The 12,201-nt window shown below is 41.6% G+C and overlaps 1 protein-coding gene across 1 annotated transcript; it reads right to left on the minus strand.

Annotated features, from left to right (window-relative positions):
• Window positions 1–82: 82 nt before the first annotated feature.
• BET1 (Bet1 golgi vesicular membrane trafficking protein) lies at window positions 83–10,009 on the minus strand. Its single transcript, XM_077304477.1, has 4 exons — window positions 9,834–10,009; window positions 4,362–4,477; window positions 2,822–2,878; window positions 83–1,506 (listed from the first exon to the last, which is right to left on the minus strand). Exons 1-4 carry the CDS (start codon window positions 9,850–9,852, stop codon window positions 1,351–1,353), a joined length of 348 nt encoding a protein of 115 aa, XP_077160592.1. The 5' UTR covers window positions 9,853–10,009; the 3' UTR covers window positions 83–1,350.
• Between the last annotated feature and the right edge of the window lie 2,192 nt (window positions 10,010–12,201).

A 12,201-nucleotide genomic window follows, 5' to 3' on the forward strand; every position in this document is an offset into this window, starting at 1 on the left:
TTAATAATACATTCACGTTAGCATTTCTAAAACCTTCAATAATGGGGAAAAACATTTTCAGTAATAAATGCATGCCAGCTAAAAGGTTTCATACATGTTTTTATTCTATAACAGATAAGAACTACAAATCCTGATGTGTTTCATTAAACAGTATTTAAAGAATTTTGCCAAGCGTGACAGTAACTCTTCATACTGTGAAAGACGGTGTTATGCTATAACAGCAGGGTAATAGTTTTGTTACCTGCGGCATAAAAACACGTCAAGTGGCTTAATAGGATACCAATGGCTAACGCGAGTATAATAGGTCTTCTCGTTAGAAGGCATCTGGTATTTTTCTGGCATCACAAAATATTCTTTAGTACAAAATCTGTAATACTATAGGTCCCTGTTTTCAAAAATGCTTTCACAGTTATATGAACCAAAAATTAAATGTAAGGTCACCATGATGCAGCTCTCTCAATGAACTAAAACACAGTCATGTATCTTAGTGTTTGCAGCCATTTCCCCCAACCTGGAGAGGTTCACAGCACGGCCGAATTACCTGTTAGTGCTGTCAAAAGAGTAACCAGCCTCTCTGTGCTGGCACTAAGCACATAGCACTTCACCAAGAGGAACCAAATGCAGGGACTCTGGCACAAGGCCAATGCTGAAGGAGGCACTGACAAAAGCCTACATTCATCATAACCCTTGCTAAGCTGGATCGAATGCCTGTTCTGTCCCTCCACAAACAAACAACCTGCAGTTTATGGAATTGGAGCAGTAGCCATTCTACCACTTTTGTTCATTCTAAATTAAAATAAATCCCCACTGCAACTGTGAACAAGCCCCTGTGGGCACAAGCCAGCCAAAACACGGTCGAGCCTAAGCCTCATTAATTTCACTGAGTACGTTAAAAGCACATGCTTAAGTTTCCCACTGAACTTAATGAGGCCACACGGCCAACATTTTTAAAATTTCAATACAAAATGCAATGAGATTGCTTTTTACTGTGTCTGTCAACTTTGATAGGGAAAAAATCTGTAGTTGCAAAGTGGAAATTTCATCTTGGACAGGAACACCCTCCCCTTTTTGTTCCTCTGCAATGTTAAAAAAAACGGCATGACATCTCATCCTGCCTCACCCCAGCAGCTATTTTTGTCTTCCGAGTGCTCTAACCTGAGCAAAATTAAATGTAAGAACTGTAGAAAACAAGGGTTTACTTAACAGAAAGATCTCTCGTCTAACAAATAACAAGAAATTTACAAAGCAGTCCCAGGTGTGTTAATAATGTTTATACGAAAAATAGTTCCCCTTTTTACCTTTCTACAGTTCTGATGCCACTAATTACAATGTCCTAATGGAGAATCTGCATCACCTCAATTTAATAATCCAGTAAATGACAAAAAAGACAAACAACGAAAAGAGCATCATGTAGCACAAAAGTTTTGTTTGGCTTCCTCTGGAAAGAGTTTTTAGTCTACCCATTGTCGCACCAAGGAATCCACCCGTTGAATCAAAGTCATCATCCTATAGTAAAAAAAAAGAGAGAGAATATTATTTGCATTATTTAAGAATTGACAGAGAAAGCCAAGCAAACCCCACTAGAGAGGAAATACCAAAGTTTTGGTGCCATGATGGAGAAAGTTCTTTTGCAGGTGCCACCTGTCTAACATCAAATGGTGGGGGCCACCAAAGCAAGGCCCTCGAGGATGACCAGAATGAGCAAGTAGGTTCATATGGGAGAAGGAAGACCTTAAGGTATTCCACACAACTGAACAAATTGGCATCCAATCCTATTCCTACTAAGGTAAATCAAACTGGTGCAAGAGATTTTATCTGCAAAGTGCCTGGAGCAGTCGTCTCTGCTGGCCAGAACCCAATAGACCCGTTGCACCCAGAAGAGTTTTGCAGATCTACACACAGTGGATGCAATATGGTGGTGGAAAAGTATTGTTTCTTTGCCACATCAGCGCCATGGAGTAGACTTTCAAATGAACTCAAGCTCTATACACTGTGAAGCCCAGAGGAGTCCAAGACATGGCATCAAGAATCTGAACAATCTACACCTCCTTCCCCACCATGTCCATGCTAATGCATCACTGAAAACCCTGAAGGGCACAGTTTAGAAAAATGAATCCAACCCCCCCCCCCAAAAAAAATTTAGAGTATCATGCAGAGTTGCTTTCCCTGATGCAGAGGCACATGTGCATAGCAAAACATAATAGCCCCGTTGGAACAGGCCAGTGGCCCAGCTAGTCTAGCAACCTACTTCTCATAGTTGCCAACCAGACACTCCCTACAAGTTGAGCACAGAGCAGCAAGAAGCACATGTGCAGAAGTCTTCCCCCAAAAAGTTAAGCATCAGCTGTTTTGTGGATCAATGGGAAATGGAGGTGGAGTAAATACAGCTCCCACCGGAGGTTAGAAATGCTATCATTTAGAGAGAGCTACATCTGTAGCCCCATCTGTTGATTGGAGAAGGGAACCAGGTGTGTAAGCACCCAATTGCACTCATACATCTAGCTATGAGAGCACATTCACACAAGCAAGCCATGCTGCTAGCTGAGTTAGGCTGTTTGTCTTTAAAAGGGAATCCATGGCATGTGACTGAACTATATATGGACACTTTGGCACTGAAGTATCTTCTTAACAGATATTTCTAAACAATTAGAGGCAAAGAGATGAAAAGTCCCAAACTGAATCTGTTAAAAGTATATTGGAAACAAAAACATATAAACCTCAGTAAAGCCACATTTCAACAAAGAAAACACAAGGAACTGAATCCAGGGGAAAACACACTCTGAATTCATACAGCAAGTGAAAATGTGGACTATATACGTACCATTTCAGCTAGCATTTTATTTTGCTGTTTAACTTCTGTTCCAATTTCAATAGAAAGCTGTTATGGGGAGGGAGAGGGCAGAAAACGATCCATTATAACTTGCATGACTAAATATTAGGCAAAAAAAAATCTGAGAACTAAGTATAGCTGAGAAATTTCTAAACAATGCCTCCCATCTTAAACAACCAGTTCAAAGAAAAGCATCCATAAAAGTACTCTATAAGAGAATCATCAACAGCAGGCTGTACTGCAGTTTTTCAAACACAAATTATCTTTAAAAATAACCGATTTCCTTTACTTTAGTTACTATACTTTCTGACTATATTTACAGCCCACCTTTCTTGCTGAGACTCAAGTCGGGCTACAAAGCCTGCCAGGAACCTGGATGTGATCCTGGATACTTCCCTCTCAATGGAGGCCCAGGTCACCAAACCAAACTACTAGCCCTCTACTTGGCCTTAGAACATCTAGCCACAGTGATCCATGCAACTGTCACCTCTAGACAAGACTTCCGCAACTCACTCTATGCAGGCCTGGCCTTAACTTTGCTCTGGAAACTACAACTGGTCCAGAATCCAGCGACCACAGTCCTCATAGAAGCACCATGAAGGTCTCACATCCAGCCCCTTCTCCAACAACTGCATTGGTTACCAGTTGAATTCCAGCTCAGGTTTGTTTACCAAAAAGCCATTAATGTATAGCCTTATTCCCTTGGAATAACAACAGAAGCGCGGGAATGTTGTTGTTACCTCATCGAAGATAAAATAAGATTGCAATAGCTTTGTTCAATTTCTAGTAACAGCATTTTGTTTACAGTTGTCTTTTTAGTTTCCCCGCAAAAAACCCCCCCAGAATCCCTGGCCAGTCCGGCCTGGAGAAAATTCACCTCCCGATCCCAAAGTAGCATTTCCTTGGGCCTACAAGCAAGGGCCACAAAAGCCAAGCACTGACACAGCCCTGTCCACCCATTCACAATACGTGGATAGTGGAGAAAAGTGTTGTAATAACACAGAGATTCCCACCTATTCACCGTGCACTTTGCTGATGAGCCCATTGTGTTTCACAGCTGTGGAATAAACTAAGTGGTTGGTCATGCTCTCCATTTCTATTTTGTTTGACAAAATCCAGTGTGCCGTTTTTTAAAAATTAAAGTTCAATTATGAGGAGTTTCATGGCACTGAAAGAGTCTAGCTTGATACAACTTTCACTGGCTGGGTTTGCTACTGACCCAGCTGACTTATAACCCCCTGGGGAGTGCAAAGCCAACTCACAGTGTGTCACCGAAGCACAGCTTCTGCTGTGTCCCAACATGCAGCTTGAATCATGATTAGCCAAAAGGGCAGCTGGACTTTAAATCCAATTAGAGGAGGAATTTGTTCCATGAATGAAGGAGCTAGGCTTTTCAAAGTGCAATATTTTGCCAGCATTTAGTTAAACAGCCTGAATTTTTACTATATTGCTTTTTACTATTTTTACTATATTGTGCAAGTATTATGTACACCAATAAATGTTATTGCTGTTACCATAATGATATACTTACTGATTTTATGGCAGTGACTTTTGAACGCAAACTTTCAGTTAACCTTTCATTTTCTTCCTCGTAGACACTGTATCCACTGTTGGCATAGCCAGAATTACCACCAGCTGTTCCTTCACCTGAAAAGACAATCAGTTTAGGCACCAGAAAAACAGTCAGAGCATAGGGTTTCTCTGGAGAAAATACCAATTTTGCTTTCGTTTTTACTGTGCCAATAAAAAGGTAAAGGTATCCCCTGTGCAAGCACCGGGTCATGTCTGACCCTTGGGGTGACGCCCTCTAGCGTTTTCATGGCAGACTCAATACGTGGTGGTTTGCCAGTGCCTTCCCCAGTCATTACCGTTTACCCCCCAGCAAGCTGGGTACTCATTTTACCGACCTCGGAAGGATGGAAGGCTGAGTTGACCTTGAGCCAGCTGCTGGGATCAAACGCCCAGCCTCATGGGCAGACAGCTTCAGACAGCATGTCACTGCCTTACCACTCTGCGCCACAAGAGGCTCATTTAAAGGCCATAGACCTTTACATAGACCAAAATAATAACAATGTAAACAACAACACATTTACAGAAAGTGTATAGTAAAATAAAATGAATCTTAAAAATAGGGTAATATTTTATATATATATATATATATATATATATATATATATATATATATATATATATATATATATATATATATATATATATATATATATATATATATATATATATATATATATATATATATATATATATATATATATATATATATATATATATATATATATATATATATATATATATATATATATATATACACACACACACACACACACACATATATATACATACATATATATATATATACTGTATAATTTATATATTTCTAAAGTGGGAGAGACCAAAAAAAGTGCTTTACACTTTGCTAGATTTGGGAATAGGACAGGAAAGCTAATAACGTCAAAAGCTGTTTAACTCTCAAGAGTGAGATTAGGAGCTTTGCTTCTAAAACGACATTCATACAAAATCAGAGGGGAAAATGAACTAGAACAATTTTCTCATCCAAGTAGTCACAACAAGAGAAGTGCCACGATATTAGTCATGTCACTTGTACACCAAGTCACTGATTTAGTCAGCAGGCCATATACGAAAGAACTGCTTCACACGGTTAAAGTCCAGAAACTGCGTATGTCTAACACAGGGCGTGATTGCCTGCTTGACGTGACATCCAAATGATAGTCCTATTCTTTCCAGAGTACCAGATTCCACATCAAAAAAACCCTGCAAAGTTTCTCAATTCTCTAATTCGTAAGTGGGAATTAAGCTGTCATGTCACTAGGTAACAATGATTCAAAATGCTGGTACTTAACTGAAATTCCAGGATTATTTTCTGGAGCGTTCTTATGAGATTTGTTGTGTAATATTAGCTACTGAACAGCTGCAAGGAAGTCAACTCTTGACTAGCTATCCCTTGACTTCTGACCCATACCTCCAGCACAAATATACCTCTCTCTCTGTCCTCAGATTCACACTGAACTGTGTGAGGCAGGGGGAGCAGAATGAAAATAGCCCTCCTGCACCCTCCAGATGTAGGTCACACAAAATGTGGAAAAGTGAAGGAAAGTTTCTCTCCCTGTTGGAGATGCAGTAGGCAGTTCCTACAAACACCTTGTGACTGAGCAACCTCCTCACATTTTCTCCTAAGGATAAGTTTATGCAGACACTTACACTAAAGAGCCACAGCTTACACTTTCTGCAAAAGGAATGTGTGTGTGTGTGGGGGGGGAGATCCCTTCCCTCAGCTTCTCAGCACTTGGGGGAGAGAACCAATGGCCACCAACAATTATGGCTGGCTAATAAACAGAACTTTTGAAAAAGCAGCAGAATGGAAATATGGAAGATAGCTATAAGGAAGACAGATACAGCCAAACCCCAGAAAATCAACTGCTGACTAAGTTACAGTGTGGACAACCTTTCTGAATGGAATTTCCTAATTATTCTACAGGGAAGAAAGGCTTGGAAGAATATTTCTGTTTTCTACCCAAACCTGCTAACCTGAAGTTAGCCAGCCTCTGTATGTATTTCATAATATGACCAGAGTGGCCATGTATCTCCCATTTTATGCACAAAAATTAACACCTGGCAAAGGGAAAGGTTAATATCAGATAATAGGAGTTTCAGGATATACTGTGTACATTTAGTGTGGGGAAGGATTTGACAGATTCAGTGGAATTCACTATATCAGACTAGGTTCAAGCTGCATGTAGTCCATTATGGATGCTCCAGTGCTGTTTCCCAAAATACTCATGGTTGCTGGTCTATGTTATCTGCATGTGTGATGAAGCATATGCAGACCCTGTTATGTAATTTATGGCAACTTCAGCATCGGCTACTTAATGTCTGTATCATCTTCCCTGAGATCATCTCCTGCTCTGTTGCCTGCTTTCCTTTTCAGTTGCAGCATAACTCTTTACTAGGCTCTTCATCTGATGTTACATCTGTTGAGTTACTAATGCCTGGTAATATATATATTTATTTGTTTAGGCCTTTTGTTGTCATTATTAGTTGACTTGTTGTATTTGATTTGGATGTTTTGCTTAGTGGTTTAATAATTAGCATTTCCCCTTCCTTCTGTAATTCTTCAAAAAGAATTGGAGACATATGGATTGGTTCCATTTGGTTTTATTTCCCTTCTATTCTTTTAATTTTTTAAAATGCTGCTTATTCTGTTATGCAATACATATTTCAATTTGTTTATTATTCTTATTTGTCAATTGTGTGCATGGGACTGGTTCCTTTCGAATATTGTTCTTATTGGCTTATTAGTTTCAGCTGCCCTGAAGGCCTCAGAGACAAAATGTTGGGTCAATGTTTATTAAATAAATCTGTCTCCTGCACCAGAGAGGTTGGTACTTTCTTATTAAGACTACTAGCTTCAAAGCCCGTTCCTAAGAACGGGCCCCCTCCCCTGGTCCCTGGCTAGGCAGCTTAAGGTAGCTTTGGGCCACAGCTCGCAGCCAGATCACGTGGGGACTGGGCAGCTCGTTAGCAGGGCTGAGACTGAGCTCCTTAGTAGGCAGTCAGCAGACCCAGCCTAGCAGGCCAAGAGGCCCTCGTTAGCATGGCCTCCACCTACGACCCTTTGCCCAGGGCCTCTCCCCTTACCTGTTGCTGGCTCCAGGCACTGAGGCATCTGAGAGCAAAGAGGCTACCGTCCAGGGAGGAAGGGAGCTGCAGAGGCAGGGCCAATCAGGGCAAAGCTGGCTGCACCTTGATTGGCCCTATTCCAGCTTGGACAGCCGGACACGTCCCACCCCCTAGGCTGTTTCATAAATATATAGAGGAACAACAATGGATAAGGACGGCTGAAAACTGGTTTAACTAGCCTGTTAAACATGTCTGAAAGGAAGAACACCAAAAACCCTGAGGTAACTAGTGTTAAAACAGCCGTACAAATCGTCTTGAAATACAAAATAAGTAGCTCAGCATCCCAGAGGATGCATAAGTTAGATTTTATTTATTATTTATTTATTGCCTTTTTATACTACCACTCCCAGCATGCTGGCTCGTCAGCATGATGTAACATCATTTATACAGCCAGCCTTGGTAACTTATTGCCAAAACTTGGTTAATGTGATCCATGCAACAATTAATTGTTTTATTTTATCTTAATATTTATTTTTACTATAGTTTTGTATAGATAATAGCAAAAGGAAAGAAATCCCCACAAATGTTGTTCACATAAGGAAAAGAAACTATTAGAAGAATTACAGAAATACAAACAAATAAAGAGATTTTCTGGTTCTCTGGTGATTTTTGTTATGATGGGGTCTTTCAGTTTTGATTCTATTGCTGTGATATGGACCTGCTGGCATTTTATTCATTGTGATGTAGATTGTGTTCAGTTGATCATCAGCCATCTTGATTGTTCTCAGACAGACATGTGAGGCAAAATATGTTTGTTATAATTAAAATAATTACAAGTTAAAACAAAAGATTGCTCCAATCAGTCACCTGGTGAGCAAGCTCAACTAAGAGGACTCTGCCTTAGTGGAGGCCTGAAACATTACAATTTTTCAATAAAGGAGTATCAGTTTTATTTGGAACACATCTGATTTGATTTTTTCTCATGAATTTTACACACATATGTCAAAATCTATTTTCCTTTTCAGAATGTCTGTACAGCATACTGGTGCCATAACGTGCTTGATACATGGCTTTTATGGTGTATTCTGGAAGGGGCTGAGGCCCAATGGCAGAGCATCTGCTTGGCATGAAGAAGATCCCTAGCATCTCCCATTGAAAGAAAAGACACTAGGTGAGGTGAAAGACATTTGAGACCCTGGAGAGCCCCTGCCAGCCCTGAGTAGATAAAACTGACCTAGATGGGCATTAGTCTGATTCAGCATCTGATTGGTCTGATTCACATGTGATGGGCATTGGTCTGATTCACATGTGATCTGTGGGCACAGACTTAATATGTGATTTTAACATATTTTTGTTCCACGCAACAATCATGAGAATCCACAAAATAATCCATGTACGTACATTCATTTCTTGCACCATGCTAGCACTACAAAGCTCAGAATCTCTCCTCCCCCTATTTTTGGTGCTGCCATCTGTCCGTGTTTTGTCATGTGGTGATGATAGTAAATTTTGGGAGTGAATATTAAGTGAATAAAAACAGAAATCACATGGAACCATGGATACAGGTTTTTACAATACAAAGCACTACATCCATCTGTTTATGGCAGTATTCACCAGTAAGAATATTTTTTGCAATATGAAGGGACATCTGTTGTCTGTGTTAAATGCCATTGACTTTTGTTTTATCCAGTGTACAAAACCAGACCACTACCTGAGGAGACAAACTTTTACCCAAGCTGACAGAACAAAAGGACAACAAAATCGGCTCAGCAAAGATTTATTCTAAGACCAGCAAAGATTTATTCACGGTGTGAGCTTTCATGTGCATTCACGCTTCCTCAGACAATGGAACAGGGATCATAAGAGTACAGAATGTAAATTAGTAGCAAATTAATAAATCAGCACCAGATATGCAGTAGGATAATTCTTTGGTAGAAAAGCAGTCCTTTGAGTTCAATTGTCAAAACAATGGGGCAATAAAAATGTAGAGCTAGTGATTAATGGCAACAACTTGCCCTGTTGCTAAAAGAAGGAACTGAAAGCGACCTGTGGTTAGCGAAAGGAGCAAACCATGACACTATCCTAACTGCTTGCCACAGACCCCAAGGGAGAGCAGACGAAAGCATCGTCTCAACACGCCCCCCCCCCCCACCCACTCACTCCCTCGCCCGACCCTAGCCCTCTTTCAAGCGAGGGGCTCCTTTACACCCCCCCCCGAGAGCGCAAGAGGGGGGGGGGCGAGGGTCTGGCCCCTGACGACGAACCGCGGCCTTGGCAACAGGCCTCTTCCGGGGGGCGGTTTGGGGGTACCTGGGCCCGTTTCCCGCATCCCCGTCGCCCCACTTACTCAGCCCGGCCCGCCTCATGGCTGCGGTGGGGCAGGGGGCGCCTGACGAACCCTCTTCCCGCGGCCACCAACGGGGATCCCCTCTGAGGACTCTGCCGACACCGATCACCCCACAAGCGCCACGACATCACTCGGCTCGCGCAGCGCCTCCTGGGCGACGCCGCTCTGGTTTCGGTTTCGCACGGCCTTCTGGGTAGCGTAGTTCCTGATGAAAAATCGCTTGGTCGCAAGGATTTCTGGGTAGTGTAGTTTCGGGAGCAGGGCTGACGACCTCAAGGTGCTGTGAGTGGTCCAAAACATCACCACTTTCAAGACTGAACACCCCAGAGAGGCGTTTGAAATTTTAATAAGCGCTACCCTTGCTAGAAAGTCACCCCACGCTTGCTTTGCAGGACTGTTGCACCGATTATTGAGATAGTAACTCAAAGGTGGCCAGACTGTGGGTCTCCAGCTGTCCATGGACTACAGTGACTCATAAAAATGAGCCTGGCCACCCCTGGATGTGATAGCCTTTGTTTGCTTCGTTAATAAATCAATATGCTCACGTACCTAGGGATAACCCCACAGAACAGCTTTGAGAAGCTGAGAGACTGATAAGGTGAAAATTATACTTTATTAAGTGAATTAAAATGCTCAATGGAACTCAGTTGTGGGTAAAGACATATAACATCATCATGCAAACTCCTTTAAAAATGCTCATGATTATTATAACCTGGTCCCTCTTGCAACATAATTAAAGGCAGTGTTGCTACCGGTGGTGCCATACACTTTGGATTGCTGTGTTATTAAACTCATAGCGAGCTTGGAATGCACCTGAATTAATTTGCAAAGCTAACTGGTCTCCCACAATTGTCCTCCATAGGAAAGTTTTATGAAAATTTAGGTTTATCATGTTATATTATGAATGTGACTCATTCCAGATTCAACAGGATTATAGATTTATCTCCTCCGGTGATTACTTTGAAAGAAAAAGGCTGCATTTCGAAGATGTGAATAAAACATGGACAAGTTTCTTTTTATGATTTTGCACAAACTCTTGACAAGCTGTTCTTATCAATTGTTTGTCACTCATAGCACAACTCTGTTTATTGCCATTACAGCAATAAACTGTAATCCCAAGGATGCTGGGTATTACAATATGGTAGAAGGAAGCATACCGTAGGACATATATTTTAAAATTCAATGGGTGCTTAATACATAACACATGCATACATCTAGTTATCCCTAGTGAAACTGACAAGACTGTTTTTCTCCCCCACCCATCCAGACAACAAACAAATGCATTTCTCATTTGTTTCCATAATTTTTTTTCCATTTTATGTCCCATGGCTAATAATTGCTTTAGGATGCTTAGGGCTGATCCTGCGTAGAGCAGGGGGTTGGAGTAGATGGCCTGTATGGCCCCTTCCAACTCTATGATTCTATTATTCTAATTGATATACCTATCCATTAATTTGTCTAATCCCCTCTGAAAGCTATCAGAATCAGTACCCATTACCTATTGTGGCAGTAGAAGAGCAAGTTTGAGCCCAGTAGCACCAGCAAGATTTCCAGGGGATAAACTTTTGAGAGTCAAACCTCCATTTGCCAGAAACAAGTCAGAGAGAGGAACTCTCAAAACATATACCAAAACTCTTGGTCTCCCAGGTGCTACTGATCTATCTGTGGGAGCTCTGAAGTGGGAAGGTCTGTGGTACCTTCTCAGTTTTTTTTCTTTCCGGCCTACATGAGGCAGAGCTGTCATAGTAGTAGGAAAGGCAGGAGCCAAAGGGGGGCTAATGGTGTGGGTAGTGGGATGTCACCTCCGGGGTGTGTGGTCAGCTTACATCACTTCAGGGGCTCCTCAGAGTCTGAAAAATTATTTCACAGACTCCTCCACAGACAAAAGGTTTTAAAAGGCTGATCTAACTGTTCTACTGCAGACCAACACCGTTACCCTCGGAAACTGGTGATGGTGACGCCATGTGAGGGGCAGTATAAAAATCGAACAAATAAATAAATTGCTTAAGTTAACTGCAGAGCCTCTTGTGGCACAGAGTGGTAAGGCAGCGATATGCTGTCTGGAGCTGTCTGCCCATGAGGTTGGGAGTTCGATCCCAGCAGCCGGCTCAAGGTTGACTCAGCCTTCCATCCTTCCGAGGTCGGTAAAATGAGTACCCAGCTTGCTGGGGGGTAAACGGTAATGACTGGGGAAGGCACTGGCAAACCAAAGTATTGAGTCTGCCAAGAAAACGCTAGAGGGCGTCACCCCAAGGGTCAGACATGACTTGGTGCTTGTACAGGGGATACCTTTACCTTTACCTTTAAGTTAACTGCATAGTTTGTGAAGAAACACTTTGTCTGTGTGTCCTAAATCTATTAACCATCA

This window comes from Paroedura picta, chromosome 11 (assembly GCF_049243985.1).
Source record: "Paroedura picta isolate Pp20150507F chromosome 11, Ppicta_v3.0, whole genome shotgun sequence".
In the NCBI taxonomy this organism is placed as follows: domain Eukaryota; kingdom Metazoa; phylum Chordata; class Lepidosauria; order Squamata; family Gekkonidae; genus Paroedura; species Paroedura picta.